We start from the raw sequence: 27156 nt of genomic DNA on the forward strand, positions 1-27156 counted from the left end.
GTATATGACCTTGCGTACGTCCCTATTGTCGATCGATCGCTTAATATTTTATATATATTAGTCATTTTCGATAATTTATATACGTGCCATTCAACGTATAAAATTTGATTATTTGTACAATCACGCCACCTGTCGAGAATCGCTATAATAACAGAATCCCATCTGTCTTACCCTGTAAAAAACTTCTATCAATCTTTTCAACAGAAAACATAACCTAAAAATCGACGCGCGAGACAGGATATTCTAACGCTACAAAACGAATTAACCAATTTCATCATCAACCAACGCTCAACCATTCGTTTCGTCGTGCGACACGTGTCCATTACAGTCTCGGTATTAACGTATTCAAAGGCATAACCCCACTACATACGTTTTATCGAATTTTATCATTCGACATGAGCACTGCGCGTGAATAGAACGATACGACTCGACTCACGGACGAACTGTTTCTCCTCTTCCCTCTCTAGATGCACTCTATACACGATTATGCGTTTGTATACATACAAAGTTTATCGTGTGTTCGCGCGATCGTGTGTCATTGCGTCTTCTTTCACCACGTTTTCTGCGCACGCTATCCCAATGTAGCAGCGACAAGCTGGCGCGTGCGAAACGCTCGCGCACGCACGACCAAGCCGTCGTCGTCGCGCCCTTGAAGAAAGTTAGCCTTTGTCTTATCACAGTCAGCTTGCGCCAGGCATCAGCCTTGACTTCGCCCCTCTTCCACACACTCATCTATACTGACTGTGCTGCGAAAATCGACCGGTTAGCATCTGTCTCATGTTGCTTCGACGAACGGACGAATTATAGCGGCTCACAGGTTAGCTTTCGGTCTGGAACAAGCTTTTAGATTAATCTAAATCGCCTCACGGACCATTCGGGAGAACCTTGAATCTTTCATGCGCTATACGTTAGGTAAAGTAACATTTGCAAGACAAATACACGTTCTATTTCGTAGCAATTTATCAATCTTACCACATATATTTTTCAAAGTTTTATTATTCGAGCATTATTGTAACGAATTTTTTTTAATTTAGTGTGATGAATAATTAATTTAAAAACAAGAGTTGTATAATTATGTACATCAATCAGCTTTGAATTTATAATCTTCTTTAATTTATAATTTTGGAGTTTGAATTTTTTTACGAATTATCTAATGACAAATATGTATAATGATAATAATGATTCTTCAAATCAATTTTATTATTACAAACAGAAACTTGCCTTGTAAAATTTTCCTAAATTTTTATTCACGATTACTTCTTCGTTATATTTCATCTTGTTGATTATTCGCTGTGAAACGTGACTTTTCCTTGTTCCATCGTTAATTTCAAGATCGTTTTTCAGCGTGAAATTATTTAACGAGAAAACTCTAGATTAATTCCTCGATCCATGAGTATGGCGAATCTGCACGCACGAAGATAGTACCCGAAAGTTTGAGATTAAATTGGTCACGTCGCATGAAGAGGAGTCTGAAACTTCTCTTGGCTCGGATCCACTCGCGAAATCCTCTTATCCGCTCCTGAATATCAGTGAAAAAAACTTTCAATCGTTTTACGAGTTTTAAATACTTTCTATTTAAATATTATTTTTTGTTTGAAATATTTTTATTTATTAAATTTTTCTATTACAGTATATTAAAACACAATTACATATTACATTTACATTTAAATATATATTTAATTTTTTTTTAAATTTTTCTTTTTTATTTAATTTTATAGAAATTGAGGTTATAAATTTTTCGAAGTGGTTAACGAAGATTAAAAATAAAAGTAAAGATTAAAATTTACAGAGATTGAAATAATAACAAATTGTAATAATAAAAAAAATAATAAACTGTAAAATAGTAAACTGAACGATTAATAATATAATATAATATAAAACTAAAATGTATTTATACAATAAGATCAAACTATATATTCTAGAAAAAATTAAACATTAATGAAAAATTTCGAGTATTCTTAAAAAAGATTGAGTAAAGTTTCAATTGTATTTTATTTATACAATTTCTTGAAGCAGATTCACAATGTTATTCCGTTTTTCTCATTTCACAACGTGGACATCGACAATGTAGTCGGAAATTTCTATAACTTTTCCGGCAATAGCGACTTCATCCAATTTCCGATTTCTGTTGGTGATTTCGGATTTCGCATCTTCCATCGTCCTCATTTCTCTTGATAAAAGCGTAGGCTTTCAATAATCAATCGTCTTAGAAATTATCACAAATTTTTAAAGTGTGCAAAAATATTCTCATTGATTATTTTTTATTTTACTATCGAAAGTCGACAATAATTTATTAAGTAAAAATTTTTATAACATTAAAAATAATTTAATTTTGTCTTTGTGACATGAAAAGTTTTAAAAATTTTAAAAATTATTTGATTCCATAAAGTTAGATATTAATTCATGATTTATTTATATGTTATTTATTGTTATGAATATACAAAATTAATTGTTGATTTTTGATATTCTATATAAACAGAGTATATTTCAATATGATTAAATGCAGATATTTTGTTATGCAGATGAGTGGATTTCTTAACAATATATTCATAACTAATTAAATAAGTTTGTTTAATTTTAGGTAACAAAAGAGAGACGATTAATTAAATTTTTGAATAAAAATTATGAATAATACAATACTTACATTGACTTAAGAAAATAAATTTTTTATCTTATTATTATTTATCTTATTCTTAATTTTTTTCTTCCTTTAATTAATTATTTTTAATGTTATTTAAAATAATAACAGTTCCAGTAATATAAAACGTATTCCAATTCAAGAGATTACAAAATCTCTATATACGCTTTCACTTCTTCACAAATGAATTGAAATAAAGATCAACCTACTTTTAATCACAAATATCAAGTATTTTTATTCTTAAAAATAATTCTTTACTTATCTTTGATAATCTATTGATACGAAAAAATTGATTTAAAAATAATTTGTATACACTTTGTTATAATTGCATTCTTTCTATTTAACATAGAAGGTTTTCACCTAACTTCCTCGTTTTCACCAGTGAGCTCGTCAGAGCTGTTCTACTTTCCCTTTGGCTCTCTTGGCCCACGCCTTTACCATTCAACAGATTCGAAATCGGATGGCCCGATTGACAAAATCACGGTTTCGACACCAAACGCTTGTAATTGGGTCTATTAAATGGACCAGATACGTGATTGCTTCATTCTATATTTTATTCGTGTATAATAATAATAATAATTCACTTGTCAATGTATTGCAATATATTCTTTGACATTATAAAGTGAATGCTTTCACTTAAAAATTTAAAGCGATCTTTATGCACAAATTGAAAAAAAAAACTTGAAATCAAAATCATTGACATTCGTCTTCTTAAATTTGTCAATTCACGTTAAAATAATCAAATTTCCATAAATTTCGATCTTGTTATACTTCTTCCATTAATTATACTCGCATCGCGCATGTGCGAAAAAATGATCCGTGAATATTGCTCGGATGCAATCTACAGTTTCCCACAAAATCAGTTTCTGAGCATGCGCATGAACTCGGTCACGTTCCCTTCCACCAATATCCACGCGTTCCCTACGTTCACCTGGCTTCGAACGTGGAATCACGATAAAACCGTTTATCTTTCTCTTGGCAAAATGTCGCTCGAAACACCAACGTCCCGAATAGGCCTCTTCTCCTTTCGCTCGATGCCTCTGACTGTATCTAGCGCAAAAGCAACGTGGGAGTAAAACGTGGAAGTGAAAGTTAGACCGAGTAACAACGGAGAAGAGAAGGGACGTCGTGCAAAAGGCGCCAGTTAACATGTCGACGGATAAGAGGTTTAACGAATGAATGTATCACACTTGCCTTTTTAAACGAGATTTACGCGACATTATGTTCAATTTTTCTCTCTTTTTTTTTTTCTGTTCTTGTTTTCACGTATCTTAAAACGAATTTTTTTCCGTATCTTTATATATATATCTGTTATGGAGTTTATTTCTTTTGTCCTTCATTTTTAGGTTATTTTGCGATTGTTCCTTTTCCGTCACGTTAATATAAAGAAATATAAAATGGATTTTTTGCGACATTATTTTAACAATTTAGTGACACTTTTATGTGTAATTATATGCTTTAATATTTGTTGGTATAATATATTTTTTCGAAAATTTTTTTTAATTTTCTCCTTTTGGATATTTCATTCCGATGAAAAATAAATTTGATGGGATTTATGTAGACATAAAAAAAAGCATATTGTTTGAAACAAGCTCGAAAAGAATATAATAATATAAAATCGGAAACAACACGATTTATGATTGTTATGCGACCTGTTGTAAATTCTCGCAAATTTTAATCCCCGGTATATTAGCTAGTGATTTATTATCTCTCCGCTTTATCACTCCATGCATTTTGTAGAATTTTATGACTTTTTATAGAAGTTTTTATGATCGTTTTTTATAATCTCCCTGATTAACTTTGTGTGTTCGTGAACAGATTAATTAATTTAAGCATCTTATGTTTTATTTTTGTTTACAAAATATTTTAAATAAATTAATTCTTAAGTTTTTAAACTTTCGAATATTTGAATTTTTTTTATACGATATAAATTTAAACGATCACTCCTCTTTATTGTTCTCTCGTAATATAGTTTTAAAATAGAAAATTTTATTAATTTCTAATTACACGTAGTGTGTAAATTAAGTTAATGAAAAAAAAAAAATAGAAAAACAGTCTTCTCGTGACTGAAACCACTTCTAAATGCAGAGAGAAACGTAAGATACTTTCTCGAATTGTCTTTCACTATAGTTGGTAAAAATTTTCGGTTTTTCTTTTATTTTGTGCGTTTAAAGCGAAGTAAAAGCGCCATAATCGTGAGATTTCTCTTATCTGCTCCTGTCTACTTTTGCTGCTCACAAAGAGCGTGTGCGGGAAAGTGAAAGGGGGAAAACAAGACTGTTTTTCGTTTGCCAACCAGTTAATATTATATATGTATATCATTCGGAAACATATCTTATGAAACCGTCAAAATCAAAGCAATAAAGTTTTGCTTCCGTATTTCAAATGTTCAAAACACCATATATTAATTATCGATCTCATATAATTTGTTCAATAATTTACAAAATATTATATAATAAAACTCATCTTCTGGAGTTTAACATTTTGAAAATTCACATCATAAAATTTCAAAATTTTAGAAGCTAAAAATTAGAAAAATCTACGAATACAATATTTCATAATCTTCTTCAATAACCACACTTCCCATATAAACATATTTACCCAAAAGTGTAAAATCATATCAATTTTCCAAAGGAACTCGGCGGTTTCGAGAATTGCTTATCGCTATAGTTTTTTCTTTTTTTTATTAGTATCGCGGTTAACCATATACGCGGTTGAAACACTTTTTCTCCGTTGCAACGGGTGCGTCCGTATGTTGAACAACAATTTAACCGTATGTAGTTCACCTCCATACGTCTCTTAATGTAACGCAAACGGCATCCGTAAGCGGAAACGATGTCCTTTGGAAGGGGATAAATACTGATATTAACCCATCCGGTGCCACAATCATTCACCAACACTTTTATTCGATGGTCTCTAGCAGTTTCGAAGGGTATCGAAAATTGAATATTCTAAAACGTAAAACGAAACGTTCGTAAGTAAATAGTAAAAATAATTATATACAACTAATTGAATAATCTATATATATATAAAATTAAATCGTTCTTTTTTCTATAATTCTCAATCTTTTTGTTTATATATGATACGCAGTTATTGAATTGAATTAATCTTATTTTTATCCTATTATCTTTTTGACAAAATTTACAAGAGATGCAACATTTTTAATAATAACTTGAAAAAAAATAAAAATCGTATTAAATTGAATTAATAATAAACGTGATAAATCATAGTGATTTAAAGGCTGAACTTGAAGAAACCGTATAATCATCGAGTTAGTGATAATGTAATTGGATAAAAAGAGAAAAGTCATAAAAAGTATTGTTGCTATTTATATTGTAGAGTGTAGTAACTCGATTGTTGATTTTTGTTGAGAAACAAAATATAAAATAGTTTTGTATCGTTCCAACTTATTAATCGTTGTTGCACAATATTATATACATAAACAGAGAGGCGGAAATTAGTCTACATAATGGAAAAACGAACGACACGCTATTGGTTTGAATATAACAAAGATGATGATCATCGAGAAAAGTACTTAGAGAGTAATAACTTGACATTTATTACTAATAAGTCTTCATAGACGTAGGCGATGATTACCAATTATAATAATGAGTTTTGGTAGCTTAAGAATTTATGTTAGTTAAATTTAATGAAGAATCGAAGAGGGATTGGTGATTAGAAATTATTATACACATTTTTTTTTTTTATAAAATTTATTTTCAATTTAAAGATTTATGTTTGCCACATGAAATGTCTAATACAATAAATGCAATAAGATCTTGGAATTATTACTAGAAAATAGTTATTGTATTTATATAATATTTTAATTTATAAATATTAATTTCTGTAAATGAAAATCTTTATTTAATTAGTTATTTTCCAAAGTAATTATATTAAACGATAATTTCATTTATTGTTATATAATTATATATTAGTAATTATTCTTGCTTGATAAATCCTTTCATTTAATAATTCTACATTTAATAACAATTTCCTATTCCTTTGAATTTAATTATATCGTATTTATCTTTATCGACTTAACCTCTTCAGAAACAAATTTGTTATTGTCGAGCAATAATTCTTTTATCCCATTTCATCACGATATATATTTTTTCCTATAACTAACGCATCATATTTTCTCGAAAGTGAGAAAATTATATACGTTCGTTTCAAAAGTAAATTAAAAATCGAAAGAATTTGACCAAAGGTTGATGTACACACATATAGAGGAGACGACAACTCTAAGGCTCGACACGATTAACAAACCTGACCAATCCACCTTCGTGGTTATCGCATTAATGTATCGATTGACCGGCCCGATAAGGGTTAAAAGGTTAAGACGAGAAGTCGCGTAGCGGCCACCGTTTGACTAGAGAGAATCGAGAAAGAGAAGCAGGTCCGATGAACCTGCGGGGCTAATGTACTCGACTCGATGATGCTCGAGTAGTTCCGTACTTGGCGCACGTGAGCACCATCGCGTGCCCCGCATACTCTTCTTTCATGCTTCTTTTCTTCATCCTACCCCTCCCCTCCTCCTATGTCCACCTCTTTCGCCGTTCAGCCCTCCTTCTTCCTCGGTCACCCCTTTTCCTCGCATCGAGCGGACTACCGTCCCTCCTCGTGGTATGTGTAACGTAACGATCTGTTCACGCGTGCCTCGATCTTTGTTTGAGCAACTGAAGGAATTCTTTTCAGTCTGGGCCATCTTGCACAATTAGGAGAATCTTAGGAGATGTATTTATATGATAAATATTTTAAAAAGAATTGTTTTGTAAAATTATTTTGATTAAGTTGTTGAATTGAAATTTTTATTTAATATATATTCAATATTTCAATATAATTCAATAATTCAATAATATTTCAATAATATTTCAATATATATTATTTCAATATATTGATTGTATATTGGAAATTAGAATGTGGTATAAAGATTTTGTTTCATGAAAATTGGTTGTAGATAACAAATAATTTCATTTTTGTATAAGATTATCATCTTTGTAAAGACTTCTTTAATTAGAATATTATACTTCAATATTAGAATATAGCAAACTATTGCAAGATTATACATTTACACAAATATATTTAAAAATTACTCAATATTTGTTTACATTAATAATTTATAATTTGTATATTGATTGTATATTGGAAATTAAAATATGGTAAGTTCATGAAAAGGTTTCATGAAAATTGGTTGTAGATAACAAGTAATTTCATTTTTGTATAAGACTTGATTAACATCTTTGCAAAGACTTCTTTAATTAGAATATTATACTTCAATATTAGAATATAGCAAACTATTGCAAGATTATATACATATAGACTTATACACATTTACACAAATATATTTAAAAATTACTCAATATTTGTTTACATTAATAATTTATAATTTGTATATTGATATTAGAATATGGTACAAAGATTTCATGAAAATTGGTTGTAGATAACAAGTAACATTTCATTTTTGTATAAGACTTGATTATCATCTTTGCAAAGATATTCTTTAATTAGAATATTATACTTCAATATTAGAATATAGGAAACTATTTACATTAATAATAAATATTAATAAATTTTATTAAACTTGTTTTCTTACAATTTTTAAAGTAAGATTGTAGTATGTTATTAATTAAAGGATAATATTGTTCAATCAAAAGATAGAATAGAATTTATTAATTAGGAAAATCTTAGGAGATGTATTTATATGATAAATATTTTAAAAAGAATAAATTGTTTTATAAAATTATTGTTTTCCTTTTGATTAAATTGTTGAAATTTTTATTTTAATTTGTGTATTGATTGTATATTGGAAATTAGAATATGGTATAAAGGTTTCATGAAAATTGGTTGTAGATAACAAGTAACATTTCATTTTTGTATAAAATTATCATCTTTGCAAAGACTTCTTTAATTAGAATATTATACTTTAATATTAGAATATGGCAAACTATTGCAAGATTATATGCATGTAGACTTATATAAATTTACACAAATATATTTAAAAATTACTTAATATTTGTTTACATTAATAATTTATAATTTGTATATTGATTGTAAATTGGAAATTAGAATATGGTACAAAGGTTTCATGAAAATTGGTTGTAGATAACAAGTAACATTTCATTTTTGTATAAAATTATCATCTTTGCAAAGACTTCTTTAATTAGAAGATTATACTTCAATATTAGAATATAGCAAACTATTGCAAGATTATACATTTATACAAATATATTTAAAAATTACTCAATATTTGTTTACATTAATAATAAAGAGTAAATATTAATAAATTTTATTAAACTTGTAGTATGTTATTAATTAAAAATCCATGAATAATCCTTAAAGGATAATATTGTTCAATCAAAAGATAGAATAGAATTTATTAGAAGAGTTATTATTTCAAATACCACAAGTTGCCCTGTTCTAATTAATTATTCTATCCATTGTGCAATCCCAAACACCGTTCTAATAATTTTGATCAAATCAGGCAAACTGAAAGTAACTTAGGAACAATTTATATGTGTTTCAGACTTGCGGTGAGCGACTGTGCGCCTCAAACGTCGCGGGTCAGCTCAAACTTGCACAGCAGCAGTAGTATGGCAGTAAGCCGTGTACCAAGCCCTCCACCACCGGAAGTGAACACCCCCGTGGCCGAAAATTGGTGTTACACGCAGGTATGTACTAAACATTGGATAAAACTCTGGACCAAATTCGAGCGTTTTTTAATTAATTTTGTAAAAAGTAACATTCCTTCTATTAATTAAAAATACGTACATCAATCCTTTGAAAATTATTTGACCATGGAAATAAAATTGAAAAGAAGAAATTGCTTTTATGAAAAATTAAAAAATTCGAGATTAATTTTAGGATAATGATAAATGTTCATTGTATAATATTTTTAATAACGATTCTTATGATCCAAATGTGACTGTCAGTGCAGCAGTGTGCATTGTTAGAACTATCGACATACTGAGGCCAATTTAATTGCAGTTTAATTGGTCGTTAACGATGATAGTGAGCTTCAGTTTTAGGATTAGAACAATAATATACATTTTAACAATTGATGATGCTTATCTCTTGAAAATTAAGGTTAATAATCTCATCTTTTAAAAATTATTTCAAGTAAATTCAAGAAAAAAATCTTCAAAAATAACAAGATACAATGAATGCAATAATATAATCAATTGATTTAATTAAATAACTAAAGAAAAGAAATAATTTATATTCTTTTCGTTCCATTCAAAAATATAACAGCATATTGTAAATCTTTTTTCCTTATTCCTAGAAAAAAAAAAAATTTCCAAACTTATTGATCCATTCTCGTGAAATTACATTCTTCTCCAAGTTGGTGAAGAACTCTTAAAGGGTTTTCGGGTGTCGAACCCTCCTCTTCTAGGTCAATTTCATCATCTTCGTCGATATCATCCTCGTGGTCGCGCGTGAGACCACGCACTCCTGACGTTCTCGTTCTATTTTTACTGCTCGTCCCCTCGCGATGTGAATGACCTGCGACTAGATATCCCGCTGCTCCATGCGATCTCTAACTCACCCGTGGAAATGTTCGCCAGCTTTCCCGCGAGAATCTGTCACTTCAAAAGCTCGCAGAACGAAACACGAGGATAAAATTCTCTTTTTCTCTCTTCCTTTTTTTTTTTTTTTCCCTTTAAGGGAGCAAAAGTTATCTTCCTATAATGACGTTTAAACTTTACTTACTTAAAATCTGAACTTGATCAAGAAATTTTTTTGAACAGTCTTTGAAAATTATTATATTTTCATTCGTTTTTATAGCTTTTTTGATTTTTCGTTTCGACGATTATAATAGAAATAATTTTGAAAGTACTTTAGATTTGGGATTAAGATTAAAGAAAAAAGTCATTATTTCAGAAGCATTCTTCAGTTCAGTTCATTTAAAAGTATCAATGGATTTATAATATGGGAGGAAAAATGTTATATAATAATTAATATTGTAATAAAAATAGGAATCGCAGCATCAGAAAAAATTAAGAGGTATATAATTGCATTTTGATTTTTTTTTTATTCTTTTATTCCAGGATAGATGTCTCTTTCGAATTGAAAATTGTTTTGAAGATTTTTAAAGAATTTAACTGATGGAAGTTAGTGTGAAACGAATCCTCCTTCGATTGATGGTGATTTAAAAGAGCATACGGAGAATTCTGAGTGAAAGTGTCTTGAGAAGATCTCGTGGATCTTCGTTGTGGTAGGATGTGATCGTGAGCGAAGATGATCGATTCTGGTTTAAGTGTAATCTCGTGTCGTTGATAAATTGACGCAATTTGTTTTGTTCGCAGAATTTACACCATGAAATAATTGATTAAAAATGTAGTATTAGCATGAATGAAGATCATTTCAAAACATGCGTTCCAAGATTGTTTATGATTTGTTATATTTTTTTATAAAACTATACAAACAACTTGCACACATATCTAAAAATAATTAATTAATTTTGTAATCAAATCAATTTAGCAAATATAAATATAGAAAGATAAATAAGTTATTGATTCACAATCAATTAAAAATATTAATATCTATAAAAATCTTCAAAATATTTTAAGACAATCTAATATTTCTAAAACAATTTCTCTCAATCTATATTTGTCTCCAAAGCGATCAAAATAATTTTTTAATATTTCATTGATACTTTCACTATATAAATATCTAAAAATAAAGTATTATATCTTATTTTATCCTATTAATTAAACATTTTTACATAACCACGAGAAGAAAAGAACTTATTCAATTTTGTTAAAGTCTGAAAAAACGAAAACAAAATCACCGAGATAACTATTTTATATGTGCAATTCACGTAAGATCTTCTCATTTACAAATTAACATCTCGATCGATATTTCGTTTCAAAAAGAAGAATCAAATCTCTCGTGAAACTCTTCGAAATGCTATTCACGTAATGCAGACGTTATCCAGGATTGAATCCTTCAAAGGGATTGTGATCCTCCTCCTCCTCCTCCTCCTCCTCCTCCTCCTCCTCCTCCTCCTCCTCCTCCTCCTCCTCCTCCTCCTCCTCCTCCTCCTCCTCCTCCTCCTCCTCCTCCTCCTCCTCCTCCTCCTCCTCCTCCTCCTCCTCCTCCTCCTCCTCCTCCTCCTCCTCCTCCTCCTCCTCCTCCTCCTCCTCCTCCTCCTCCTCCTTCAAAAGATGAAGTTCGAAGGAATTCCAATATTCGAAGGAGTGTGCAACTCTCGGTTTTCAGGGAGGATCCATCGAATCGAAAGTCGATTCGTGCTCCAGTTAACTTTCGTAATGCATTCGCCGATTTCGCCTCGTCAGCGGACACGAGGAGTCTGGTGCAGCAATCATGCGAGCTCGCGCGCTGTATCTGTCGTAACACGCCGATCGATGAGCTCGATAAAAAGCGTAGAAAGCGTTCTGGCATAATTTCCAATTGGCTCGTCCGTCTCACTGTTCTTAGAATCTCCTTTCGAGAATCGAGCTTAGATGATAAATTGATCTCGATGGGCCATTATGGCAGGAGAATTGTGCTCAGGATTGGTGGAAAACGATCGTGGCTTGATTAAAATTATTTCATTTGGAACTTTATTCAGTCATTTTTCTTGATATTTATTGATATTTTGATTTGTTATTCTTTTCCAACTTTTACAATTGTATCCAAGATGGCGAAATCCAAGAATTTTACACTTTGATACTTTATTTGCATAGATTTTTATTAGTAAGTTTGCAAGGATTAAAATTAATCAAAGTTTTTGTTTCATTTTATTATTTAAGATTCTATTAGAAATGATTTGAATCCTCCATAATTGAATAATATAGTAATTTTTTTTTTTAAATTTTAATAATGATTTTAATGTACATCTTTATTTAAATTTAAATTATAGGAATTTGAAATTCTATGAATTAAAAATTAAAGTTAGTGATCTACATGATTAATATCTATTACCATCACATCAAATGTAATTTTTAATTTAAGAATTTGAAATACTAACTCTTTGAAAACTAGAGAAAATTTCATTGTTACAACTAAGTAAAATTTTTCTCCTGAGAGTTAAATTTTTATTTCCTTTAGACAAACGTATGAAGATTCGTTTGTTGAAATCAACTTTTCCTACTCGACTCAAAGTTCCTTCGACTTTTCAAAATATTTTTCTTATCCCGTACGTGCAATTTCATAGACTTCTTGTTATTTCCGCCATTTCTTTGATCTACAGACTGTGGCAATTTTCCACGTTATTATTGCAAAGATCTGTCAGTTCTAACTGTTTATATTCTTGTTCTCTTTTATGTGAATTCAGCTCATCTTCATCATCAAACTGATCTACAAACCGTGATAATTTTCTATCATATATAATATATATAAATCATCATTCATGAAATTATCCACTATTATATCTAATTTCTTTACAGTTTTATAATTTCAACTTTATTATTTGATTTAATTTTTCTCTTCTAGATAGACAATTAGTTATATTATAATTGTTTTGAATAATTTTTAACAATTTAAATCAATCAGATAATATAATGAAATCTTGTTACCTCAATTATTTATTAAAAGCTCAACAATAATCCACAGTATCCAATGTAAGTTCATCAACTTTCCTTATTAAAGCAACCTAAATCACCCACGCATCCAGCCTACCCTATTCAATTTCTTAATCAAATCTCGTCCCACCAGATCATCATCGCCATCACATAGTATAGCCAACAGCTCTTCTCTTCATTTCTCAAAAATCTGGGAATCCCCAACGAACCCCTGACTTTCTTCCACACCCATTCATCCATCCGCAATATCACAAAAGTCCCCCAACTCGAGCTCTCGACTCGATTTTTCCGCCAACTCTCCTCACCAGACGCGAATTCCATACCACCAGAGTCATTATCACTCGTTGCCTTTCATTTCCACATCGTTATCTCGAGGCACGTGTTCCATTACACGAACTCGTCTCGCGATGAAACTAAGAGATCGAGAGAAGGGCCAAGCTCTTCTTCCTTTTTTTTCTTCTTTCTCCTTGTTGTTCTCCGCTCTTCTTCATCTGCTTATTTATACTTTTCTCTCTCTTCGATATTTTCTTCTTTTTTTGACGTCTGGTTTTTTTCGAGACCTTCCTCTTTGAAGTCTCCTTTTTTTAATATCTTCTGAGACATCGTTTTCTTTTTCTATATCTTTACCACCTTCTTCTTCTTCTTCTTCTTTTCTATCATCAATATTTCTATCTCTGCTTCGTTCATCTTCTGTTTCTTCTCCCTTTGAACAAGATCGATTCTCAAGGATTTCGATCTTCATTTGATCGCGGGTTTGCCTCGCGCATGTTCGAACACCGTGTCCAGGGCTCTACCGGAAGCCTCGACTTGGTCTGCTTGCTGCTCGAAGCAGCGCACGCCGCTCCCGTAAACGGGCACGGGTGATTCAAGGCCGATCGTCGACGACCGCCGGGTTGAACGACTCCTGGGGGGCGTCGACCGGGCCTCCTCTCTTCGTCTTCCTTCCTTCTTCTGATTCATCGCGCTGTTTTCTTCTATACGGAAACGACTAAGACGATGAACTTTGTGCCTCTGTGTTCTTTGCGCCCTCTCTTGGATATCCTCTTCGACGCTCGCAACTCTTGGATATTTCTTCGCGTATTGGAAAATTGAATGTCGATTCAAGAGGGTGAAGGAGAAAGATCGATGCAGAAAATTAGTAAGATTTAGAAATGTATCTTTTAAAATATGAGAGATGAAGAGTAGGTAAAATTGATATTAATTTAAATATTCGTAGAGTGGATGATGAGAAGTGGAATTTGTTATAATATTTGAGAATTTTTAAACAATGATAACTCTTTTTGAAATTTAAGATACAGAGAGAATGAAACATAAAATTTAAATGTATTAATGTGGAAGATTTAGTGGATGGATCTAGAAAAGAAATGGTGATAAATATCTATAGATTAAGAATAATAAAAAGTAGATGAAGATTTTAGTGAAGGTAAAAAGTTGGAAAAGTTGTTGGATCAGTTTCTAGAATGCGATGAAATCTTGGTGAAAGTTATGAAATGTTTAAAGTTGGAAAATTTTGGAGTAGAAGAAGAATATTTTCAAGATTTGAAGAGAATATGGATATTAATATTAATATCTTAAATATTTCCAATCTAAAAAAAAGATAAATTAATTTTATAGTTTATAAGTTTAAAGAGTGAAAAAAAAATAGAATTCAAAGATGAACTAAAAGATGATATGATAAAAGATTTAAAATTCAAAATTATGGAAGAAAATAGAAAGTAATGTGAAAATATAAACAAAGAATTTAGAACTGAAGATTTTTAAATGAAAGAAATAAATATTGAAATTTTCTGAATATTTAGGATGAAGAATAGAACTTCAAATTAATTATTAATTATTAATTATTATATAGAATTTTTTTTTAATTTCAAGTTATAAATTATATTAGAATAATGAAAATCTTGGATATTCATTTCACTCTAAATGTACTATGAAAATATATTTAGAGATTTAGAACTGAAATGGAAATTAATTTTGAATGAAAATAATTTGAAATAAAATTGATGAATGATCTGCTTACGTTATATGCTCACAATTATATTAATAGCCAATTCCATCCAAGCTAAGAAATTAAAATATTTGATGATTAGAATTAATTTATAAAATTATAGATCCTTTGTATTTCAAGAAACTCGATTAAAACATTCATTCTTGATGAAAAAACCGTGTACCTGCTTCAATCAGTCACTGATGCTTAAAAAGCAAGAAAAATCCGCTGCGCATCGCGATGGTAATGCAAATCTTCTGTTTCCGTTCGAGGGGCATTCGAACGTTTTAACGAATTTACGAGGACCGATATAACTGATGGTTGGTGAATCTTGACGGTGTACTCCACCTAAAGAACCTCTGCAAAATGTTATTTTATCTCGAAATAGACTGAAAGTTCTCGTCTGTTGATGAATTATTACAACGTTGCAAAACGAACTCGATTTACCGCCTCTCTCAAGATTCTATCTTCATATACATAACTTCTTCAATTTGAAGAAAAATCTAATTTAACCTCGGTGTTTAATAATTCGTTAGATTGCTAAAACAGATGTATATATATATATATACATATATATATATATATATATATATATATATGTATATATATATATATATATATATATATATATATATATATATATAGGTTAGTAAAACATATGATATGCAAGTTAGAAATAACAAAAAAAATAACATTTTTTATAGAGCAATGATCAATCAATCACTGATCTTTGACCTATCTCGTTCATGAAATGTATGATTCAAAGACTGTTATGGACGATCACGATGGGTTGAACGACTCGCTGGGGCCGTCGACCGGTACACCTTTTCTGGTTCCTCATTACCTCGTTCTGGGGAAACGAACGAATCATATCGATATTCTTCTCCCACTTACTTAGTTTAACAGTACCTGGGCCCGATTAACAGTATTCTAGAGACCGATAGGTGGTATTCCTATTTTATTTTATTTTATTTTTTCTTTTTTCTTTTTTCTTTTTTTTTTTTTTATGATGTTTTTCTGGTTAACATCTGGTGATGCGAATTGTACGTTATTAAGTAACTTACCGATATTCATCAAAGTAACTATCTAATCTATCGATGTGTTAAGGATATTAACGAAATATCGTGTCCATCGTTAAAATACATCAAACAATATCTTAACAATATTATCGATATCGATTAAATTGTCAATATCTGAATAATCAATCAACGATCGATAATGCTTCACGTTATTTAACGTTAGCAGCGCCACTAGCAGTCGGTTGGCGCAAATCTGACGTAACAAATAGAGGGTCACTGTGCGGATCACGTGATCCCAGTTAACGAAAGGAATACACATGAACTCGCGTCGAGGGGATCAATCAAACATGTAGGTAGGCTTGGATCATAGCCAACGCGTACTATTACGTGGAAGATACGGAATTAGATTCGGAAAATAATGTTGCCCGATTCGAGTAGTCGTTTCAAGATACGCGAATACCTTGCTTCCCTATATCGTAACCGTCGATCGAATTTCGTGCATTTTTTCCTTGTGTTAGTTATAGATAAAAAGCGTTTGAAAAATGTTGTGTTTCAAAATGTGTCAACGTTAGAAAAATTTGTAGAGAGAAATATAACGATCTATAAAAGATATAATGTAATGATTAATTGAAAAGAAAGATAACCTTTATTACCTATAAATATATATATATATATAGAATTATAGGTTATGTATATTTTATTGCGCATAGAAATAGTGAATTGTTGATAATAATTATTAATTATTAATTATTCTTTAATCTTTCCTTATTATTTAAATAGAGATAAGTTATAAAAATCTTATGAAAAGTTTTCCCTCTCTTAAAAATATATAAATATAATACATAATGTTTCATTGGTTATCCACATGGCATGAAACATAAAGGATTCTTAATCTTTGTACATTATTGATTATTATCTTCGAGTATGTGAATAATTTTACGATACAAAATATCACTTCTTTAAACTATTGATTTCTTGCACAATTGCTTACAAAATTCTTTGACTGATCGTAAATAGAAGCGAAAGATCGAAATTCTAACGGATCTTTTATAGAAGGAAGTATTACTTTAATAGTTATTAGTGTGACTTTTCAAAAAACCGTGTTTGAAAAAAGAAAATAAAAAGCAAATTTTTTCGTTTTTACTTTAAAAAAAAAAAAAAAAAATACTTAAAAATACTTGAAAAATTAAATAAAATAAATCGGAAATAATCATAATTTCATTATCATAAATTAATTATCTTGAAATAAAAAGTTAAAAGTGGCAATGAAATAGAAGATAAATGATTTACTCAGCGTTGCAAGAGTGATCTTTTGAAAATATGTCTTCAATACCTGAAGGTTGCATGGATTATCAGGTTCAAGTACGATTTCAAACTACAAAGAGTTGTTTCTTCTTTGAACTACTAACATATGATAAACCAAATGCATTGAATACATTTAATAAGATTTAATTCATCGATTTTATATCTTGATACAAAATATTATCTTATTTTCTTTTGTATCGATTAACTGCTAATTATCTTATTACATTTAATTAAAATAAATTTATTAATCACCATGATTCATCTTAAATCCTAATATTAGTTTTTCTAATTACAATGTTCAATTTTTTTTTTTAAATCAATTCAATATTAAGATAATTTTTCATATAAGATGATTATCTTTTGATCATCATCATCATATCAAAACTCAAAATCTTGAACGAAAAAAATTTTCCACTTACTTTATATAATCATTTTCCAACTTAATGACTTTGCCACAATTTTTTTAAATAGTTTCTTCGATTCGAAATTGTTGCATCTATTCGAAGATAAAATTTTTAACAGATTTATACTTGTATTTCGATCGAAATCCTAAAGAATAGATAAATTCCTTCACTCGTCTATGCGAGCAAACAGCTGAAAACAACTCACGTGATGCGCAGTAGGTTCGATGATCCTTACTTCGGCGTGACCTTCGTTGGCTATCCCACAGGTTCAATGCACGCTTGTTGTACGTATAATCTCGTAACCAGTTACGTCTTACTCGAGCTCGGAAAATGCCTCCTTCCTTTTATGCCACTCGTGAAACACGACCTTTTACAACTTTGCCCTGGATAGATATTCTTTACGATTATTCGAGTTTTCTCCTTTCACGATGAAAATTCTTCTCAAATTGTTAGATTTGTTCAAAAAAATTATCAGATGACGAATTCCTCCAATTCTTTTTCCAGAAAATTTCTAATTTGTAAATTATAATAAACTATATCCAATAGAAAGATATCTTTATCAACTTTTTCAATTAGAAAAAAATATTATTAAATTCCCGTTACAATAGAACAAAATTTGTTGATAATTCTAACATTCTGATTTAAAAGAATTGTTTATTTTAAACTGTTTTTTCACAAGAATAATACAAAACATTTATATGCAACATAGTAGGTAATACGTGTAGTAATTTTTCGTGTATATTTTTATATTAAAGATATTAATTTTCATGTTTCTAGAGTTAAAAGAAATCGCGCATTGTTTCCAGTGGAAAAAAAAAGTAATCGAAGAGAAAGACGAAGGAGAGAGAGAAGAGACTTTCACTTCGCCCAGGGTCGTTGCGCTGACGTTTCTCACGCTTCCCTTTGTGCATTGATTCCCCAAGTCTTCGAACGATAGTTTTCTCTTTCACACGAATCCATCGTTCCATCGTGTTTTCCTCACGAAAATATTTAACGAAAGGAACGTTAAGTTTCCGAAACGAATCGATGCTTCATGCCGCATTATCTTGCAATGAAGATTGACATAATCGGCCTATTCAAATCGATTATTCATCCCTTAAATAGCTCGTTTCTTCGTCCAAATGCTAACAGATATTATTATCGCGATATTTAAAGAAAAATGATCCCGTATCAAATTACAATAATTTTAATTATCTATTATTTAAGAAAAAAATCTTAAATTTTCAAATCAATGAATGATTTTTTGAGAATCTTGTTTTAAAATATAGAAGAAAGGTTCTAATAAGGAGATACTATAGCATATATATAAAAAAAAAAGAAGAAAAAAAAGATAGTTACTTTAATCAAGTATATATACTTTATTACATACGTTCTGTATTACATGGATATCTTACTGTTTATCTTTTGAAGATATCATTACAAAAATTATTTAATCTCCAAAAAAAATAATAGATAACAATTACTTTATCTCCACTAAATTCTTTCTTATTTTCTATATATATATATATATATATATATATATATGCACAGAGAAAGAAAGAAATAACAAAAAATCATTTAAATTTAATCTTCCGATTAGATATATATGAGATACTTTATCTTGGAAAACTTTTTTATATTGTTAGAGATTTCGAATTGCACGTAGCAACTCGTCAATGACCTATGACGTGGATCTCTTTGCGTAATATCGTTTTCGTAATAAAACTCTCATAAAACTCTAACCACGTTTCAAGGGCCTATAACGGCAAAAGGCCGTGGCTTGGCGGCCATAACATATGTATATATATGTGTGTGTGTGTACTATCGTGATAAGGGCTGCATCGAAGAGGAGGCGGACTAGAGAAATAGATTTGGCTCCGGGCTCGGTTTCGTTCGCCAAGGTCGTGCACACGCGTGACGTCAGGGATCGTTGACTCATGGGGGCTCGACCTCGGTGTCTTCTTCTTCTTCCTCTTCCTCTTGCCTCCTTCGCTTTATCTCTGTCTCGTCTTTAATCGCGCTCTTCGACTAATTTCGAGGCCGATTGTAACGTAAGATACAAATTTTTTGAAATTTTTTTCATCTTTCTTTCGAAACATTGCATTTGTAATAATCCTTGGATATATAATAAATTTCCTTTGTTATCGATATTAATAGATTTATTCTAAGGAATAATCGAATTTTTGTTTCTAATTTGAATCTATTACGATATTAATTTCGTTTGAGGAGATTAATTTTATTAAATTTTGAATCAATTCAGCGATACATTACACATATTTTATGCATATTATATTTGAACTTTGACTCTGTTTCTCTGGTTTCATTTGTCATGTATTAATAAATCGTTTGATTAATTATTCATGTGGTTTAAATAATAATAATAAAATTTAATCCCACGTGTAATCTCAATTTATCGAATTTATATATAATTCGAATTCCTCGTAAATAAAAACTCGTTTGCAAATTATCGTCACCGACTCGAGCAAGGATCGATATTGAGCGGAAGTAGATGCACGCCTCGTCACGTTTCAGAACGGAAAAGAGGTATCCGATCGATGATCGTATATACCGCTTGACACCTTTTTTCCGTTGTATATACGTCTCCATTATTTATTATTATTATTATTATTTAAATCTTTATTTTCATTAAAAGATTATTCTGTGAAAAATTAAAATTTTTATCAACGATCTTTAATTAATTTATATATATATATATATATATATATATATAAAAATTCCACTTTGTTATAATTAGAATAGGCGATTCTTATATTTCAAGAAATTTCATAGAAACAGGCTTTCCGTGATACTACATCATATTCGTCATAACAACGCCTACTCGAATTCCTAAAGATGAATCGAAACATCCGATCCTTGTGGAATGCAATCTTTCATAAGATAAAATAACGAGTTGAACAATGTATTAAATTCTCACAATTCTTATTCCACTTCTTTTTATCTTTTATAATTGTCAAAGAAAAATATGCTTCGAATAAGAAAGAAGTTCGTTCTGTTCAATAAAAATTACATCTTTACTTCTCTCTTTACACGTATTATATTACACGTATACTCTCTGCGTGTATTTTCACTTTTATCCATAAATCAGCATATATGGATTTGACAAGTCTGCATCAAGACTGATGTGCATCAAAGCGAGCGAGACAAAGGTTAAAATTTTTTTTGCGCATATTTTTTTCTTTTTTTCAAGGTAATTACGTAAGAGATATAAGTTCAATTCGACCCTGGCTCCCTCTCTTTCTCTTTCTCTTTCCAACACGTGCTCTTCTGTACTTGTAGTACTTCTCGCGACTCGTCTGCTCCTCGCTACCTCAAGGCTACGATCAATTTAGTCGGTAGGAACTTTCGACATTCCTCTCGAAAAGAATCTCTGTTGGTTTTTTCTCTCTGGTTCTTTTCTCTCTTTTTTTTTATCTGGGGCCACACGACAAAAACTAGCGAATATATCCGAGGACGAGGAAACCATTCGACACACGTGCACAAAGAGGAGATATATATATATATATAAAGAAGTATATACATTGTGTATACGATCGGTGTGTTTTACAAGTTTTGTCATAGCCAGACGACGTAACGGAAGGTCTTCTCTAATTGCGAGCGATAAGAGGACTCACCATGCGACTCGAAATACAGTAATCATATTTTCGTTTCTTATCTCATATTTTTTTTTTTTATATGTTGCAATATATAGTTATGAACTTTTAATTACACTATATATGAATTGTTTCTTTCAATTTAATTTATCTTATATTTCGTTTTAAGAAAAATACGTCGTTTTTATTAGACGAATTGAATATAGGAACTTGAATAATATTATGTAGTATTTTATCAATTATGTGGAAGCATTATATTCCATAATCATGAAAATTCATATTCACGGTTATTCTAAGATGGTTTATTCTATTATTCCAAAGATAAAGAAATCTTTTGTTACGAGTAGAAAGGAAGGAAAAAGAACGTGGTTTGAAAAATCTATATCGCTAAAACTCTGCTTTGTTAATCTCCGACGGACAAAGTTATCTAAAAATTGAATGCGTAATTTCCTACGAATACAAAATTATCTTGCCCTCTCTATAATAAACACAGATAACATTACGGTTATCAATATCCTTGTATTAATTTACTCTAATTGAATATTCGATCAATAAATTTCTTCTATTTACTCTAGTTCTTTCAAAACCAAATATTTATCTTTTATTGAAAAATAAAAATTGTTTAACTTTATATCACCGAGAAGAATCCCTTCTGTTGAAAGACTGATTAATAATTGATTAATAATTTCCTTATATCAAGATTCCTTATTTTAAAAGATCTTATATCTCCTTCGAGAAAAAAAGGAAGGGAAAAAAAAATTACTTGACGCATATACTTGCGTAGTCCTTAGCGTAGATAAATTAAGGTAGTTTCCACGGGACACATTCTGACGTGGTGTCGCATTTGAAGGTCTTATGTGCACAGGTGAAGGTGGTTAAGTTCAGCTACATGTGGACGATAAATAACTTCAGCTTTTGCCGGGAGGAAATGGGAGAAGTACTAAAGTCGTCCACCTTCTCAGCAGGGGCCAACGATAAATTAAAATGGTAAGATCCGGAAGTATAAGCTCGTTTGTCAGGCGTATAACACGAGTCTGAAAATTTCACAGTAGAAAATTACTTGGCAAAATTATTTAAGATTCTTTGCATTGCATACCAAATTGTTTTCTTGATCTCATAAATTCACTTTTTTTCTTTTTAATAATTTCTTTGTTACATAGGCAATCTTTCAATATGAAAATTTTTTTATTTCAAGCTTTTTGTATACTTTTTAAAATTTTGGTGCGAATTTTTCATCTTTTTTTTTTATTGAAATATCAAAATATCACATTTTTATAATATAAATATATAATCATTGATATCTCTTATTAATAATAAATTAAATAAAGTTTCTTAGAAAAATTCCAAGTATCAGATAAGTTTATATTGATGATAATTGATTTTAGGTGCCTAAGAGTGAATCCTAAGGGTCTGGATGAGGAGAGCAAAGACTATCTGTCGCTATATCTCCTTCTCGTTTCGTGCAACAAATCCGAAGTCAGAGCAAAGTTCAAATTTTCTATTCTTAATGCCAAAAGAGAAGAAACCAAAGCAATGGGTAAGTGGTGAAAACACACTGAAACGGATGCAATGCAGGGTATTTTAAAAATTACAATCTTAATTATACAATAAACAATATTGAAAAATAATTTTCACATATCTGCATGTCCATTTATATTTTTCGCCAGTCATGCAAAAATATATATATATGCATTCGTGGATGGCAAAGAAATATATGCTCGTTAAATATGCCGATTTTAAAATAACAATTAAAATCATCAATTTTTATAATGGAATTTTATAACAAATTCAAAATCATCTTGGGGAAGAAAATTCGTAATAATCTAAAAAAAAAAAAGATGTTTCGTTCAAAAATGGTAATTTTATACTTTCCAGAGAGCCAACGTGCTTATAGGTTCGTCCAAGGTAAAGATTGGGGTTTTAAGAAGTTCATTAGGAGAGACTTCTTGTTGGATGAGGCCAATGGACTCTTGCCCGACGATAAACTCACGATATTCTGTGAGGTATATACCTTTGTATGTTACATACCCAATATTCGTATGACTTTTCTAATCGTGATTCTGATCGTTTAACGAAATATCTGCAATCCGGTGAAATATTACAGGTCAGCGTAGTGGCAGATAGCGTGAATATTTCCGGACAAAGTAATACTATACAATTCAAAGTTCCAGAATGTCGATTACCCGATGATCTAGGACTTTTATTCGAAAACCAAAAATTCAGCGATGTCACGTTGACGGTATGCGGGAGAGAGTTTCAAGCGCACAAAGCTATTCTCGCGGGTAAATCATTTTTTAAAATATATCAATTATACTTTTATATTGTAATCAATATCTCGTTCAAAAAAATGAATGATGAATTAATCTTAATTCACGTTACTCTCACAGCACGAAGTCCTGTTTTCTCGGCGATGTTCGAGCACGAGATGGAGGAAAGGAAACAAAATCGCGTGGACATCACCGACGTAGACCACGAAGTGTTACGAGAAATGTTACGATTCATATATACGGGAAAGGCAGCAAATTTGGAAAAGATGGCGGACGATTTACTAGCCGCGGCGGACAAATACGCATTAGAAAGGTTGAAAGTTATGTGCGAGGAAGCGTTATGCACAAGTTTAGCAATCGAGAACGCAGCTGACATTCTTATTCTTGCTGATCTTCATAGTGCTGATCAACTTAAGGCACAAGCCATAGATTTTATTAACACGTAAATATTCATATTGAATGTGTTTAAAAAATTCGGGGAAAAATTCGTCCATCTAGTAGAGAAGAATTTATCGTAAAAATATTCTATTTTATATAATCTCTAATAATTAAATGAAAAGGGAATAAATTTTTCTTATCGTTTCAGACATGCGACAGACGTAATGGACACAGCAGGTTTTAAATCGATGGTGAACTCTCATCCGCACCTGATAGCGGAAGCGTTTCGGGCATTAGCCACTCAACAAATTCCACCGATCGGACCGCCCAGGAAGCGGGTGAAACAAAGCTGAAAACAATCACCGCTGACTCCGGGCACGACCTCCACATCGCCCCCGCCTATTTTGCATCCCTCATGACTTTTTTGTGTACAGTGATACAAGTAGTGCTAAATAAATGTTTCCTAACAGTGCGCCATTTTCTCTGGCGCACTCTTAAAAAAGGAACTGCGAGACGAGAACTGTTCTTCATGGTTTTCGACCTAAAATTTCTATCGTTCGAGCAAGATACGATTATACTTGTGCGAAGCCGAGTATTTTGAAACGGCGAGGCGGGAAACTTATGGCTATATATATATATAGACTTTATTGTAATTTGGTGAGATCGTCGATAGATTGGAGAAAAGCAAAAGCCTATCGCAGAAAAAAAGGAAAAAGAAACCTTTGGAGGAGAAAAGGGTAAAGATGAAAAGAGAGAATCTTTTTCCGAGAAAGAGTAAATTATTATTGAACGCGTTGAATCTCTCAATCAGATTGAGAACGAAATTATCAGGTAGTTTGCATTGTACGTTAATAACATCATTTCTCCTGTGTGAGAGAGGGACATGTGTTTATCCATCGATACGCAAATACGTCACGTCAGCGATTTGTCAATGCGCGAAAATTAATTAGGGTCTTGTAATGGATTTGTTTTCGTTTATAAATATAATATCGAGAAAAGAAAAATAAGAATGATGAAAAACCATCTATGCATATTATGAAAAAAAGACATCAGAAACAGCCAGAGGACCAAGGCGAGATTGAAACTCGCTGATAATACATTGCTACACACATATAACAAACTCACACGCGAAGAAAGAGAGAGGAGGTGTACACGTGATGTACGTGAAGAAAGATTTGTGATAGATGTCAACCAGACAATTAAAAAAAAAAGAAAAAGATTTTGTTCCTTTTGTCGAAAATAACGAATCAAACAAGAAGTGTCCCAACGCTTGTTTCCCATCGTGTACACGAGCGACGAGAATAAAAAATTAGATATGTTTATTATCGATAGTGATTTTTAGTTTTAAATGGGAAAAAAAGAAAAAAAAAAAAGAAAAAGAAAGAAAGAAAGAAAGAAAGAAAAATGAAATCGTCGAACTCTTCCAAGAACGGAGAAAAAATGATTCTAGTTAGTGTTTTTTATGATCTCTTTCTCTCAACATGTACGACTACTACAATTACTATTAATGCTACGCAATCTGTGCCCCCTGTATTTTTGTATATTTTTTTGTCTTGCAAATCAACCTAACGTCCCATCCTCCATGCGGCCTTTTTCTCTATTTCCCCTTAATCCCCATCCCTATTCCCATTTCCCTTGTCGCTAGGCACAGTTTGTTTTGTTTTCTCGAGTATTGCATAGTAGACGAAGTGATAGATTCGAATTATTATTATTATTATTGTTATTATTATTTTTATTATTATTATTTTTATTTTTATTATTATTATTATTATTACTATTATTACTATTACTATTATTATTATTACTATATTATTACTATTATTATTATTATTATTACTATTATTATTATTATATTATATTATATTGTATTAAATTTAGGGTTGTCCATAATTTATCAGATTTTATGTTAATTATTATTGAAATGTCTATCATACTCGCAGGATACATGTATTATTATTGATTAAAAATATTGCAAGAGTTTCATTAAATGAAAAGAAATCAAACGGATATTGTTAGAAAAAGAAGAAAGATGAACATCAAATATAAAAAAGAAAATAATTATTAAAAACACTGTATAATATAAAAGGTTAGTCAATTATAATAATGAGAATATTAATCGTTTTTGTGTAATTAATTATGAAAATCGCGAAATTGTGTGGTCAATGATCTGAATTATGGGCAACCGAACAGAATACACAAAACAATAATCATCATTTAGTACCGTACTGGCTTCCTGATCCTCCGACCTAGCTTTACCGAATGTTTTAAATACAAGATATAAATACTTACCATTACAAAGGAGTAATGATATCGAAGATTTAATGCCATACATGTTCTGTGATAAGACCACTGTAATTAACCGCAATTGTATCACAACCTTTCTAGAACTTTCTGACGATCCTGGCAGCCAGTGAATTTATCTTTTAAGGAAACGGTCGCTATATCCGGACAGTCCCAAATCTAGCGTCCCTTTCGATTTTAAGGTTTTTACTGTACATATCTACTGTATTTTATAAGAACTGAACCGAAACGGAACTATACTTTTAATGAAGGGTACAATAATCAACTATAATTTATTCTATTTTACAGACTGTGCTAAACTCATGTTCCTTGAAACACACTAGCAATGCTTTAAGTAAATGTAATGTAATTATGACAAATTAATACGATTAGATTATATATATGTGTATCTCGTTTTTGATCTCGACATGTACATGCATTTACACGTATCATCTGTCACATGACGTTGTAATGTATTTCTGTCGAGATTAAAAGTTAAAAAAAGAAAAAAAAAAAAAAACTCCTATGGAAACATAGTTAGGGAAGATTTTCCACCGTTTTTTACACGATGTTTATTTCAGTCGTAGTAGGTTGTTAAGGCTTACAAGATAATAAAATGACAAACAACAATAGAGAAATGAAAAAAGAGGAAAAAAAAATATAAAGAGAATATAAAATATGTTGTAAGCAGTTTAAGGAACAGATTTTGGCCATGTGTGCTCGCTCAGATTTTAAAAATGTCAAAAAAAGAAAAGAGAGAAAAAATTG

General features: G+C 30.6%; 1 protein-coding gene across 13 annotated transcripts in view; it reads left to right on the forward strand.

Moving 5' to 3' along the window:
- The window catches only part of LOC411827 (protein roadkill), a 167131-nt gene extending 140111 nt beyond the window's left edge, over positions 1-27020 (forward strand). For 4 of the 13 annotated variants that reach the window (XM_026445646.1, XM_006558262.3, XM_026445647.1 and 1 more), the window contains 7 exons: positions 9162-9306; positions 22329-22450; positions 22849-23000; positions 23339-23478; positions 23568-23745; positions 23851-24172; positions 24317-24625. In XM_026445646.1, coding sequence (XP_026301431.1) covers positions 9229-9306; positions 22329-22450; positions 22849-23000; positions 23339-23478; positions 23568-23745; positions 23851-24172; positions 24317-24461 — 1137 coding nt within the window. In that variant the 5' untranslated portion in view covers positions 9162-9228 and the 3' untranslated portion in view covers positions 24462-24625. Of the gene's footprint in view, positions 1-771; positions 913-9161; positions 9307-17469; positions 17527-22313; positions 22451-22848; positions 23001-23338; positions 23479-23567; positions 23746-23850; positions 24173-24316 lie in introns of those variants that run through there. The other 9 variants (XM_016916713.2, XM_026445644.1, XM_026445645.1 and 6 more) reach the window with 6 other exon arrangements.
- The last annotated feature ends 136 nt before the right edge of the window (positions 27021-27156 follow it).

The sequence above is a fragment of the Apis mellifera genome, linkage group LG15 (assembly GCF_003254395.2).
Source record: "Apis mellifera strain DH4 linkage group LG15, Amel_HAv3.1, whole genome shotgun sequence".
Lineage (NCBI taxonomy): Eukaryota > Metazoa > Arthropoda > Insecta > Hymenoptera > Apidae > Apis > Apis mellifera.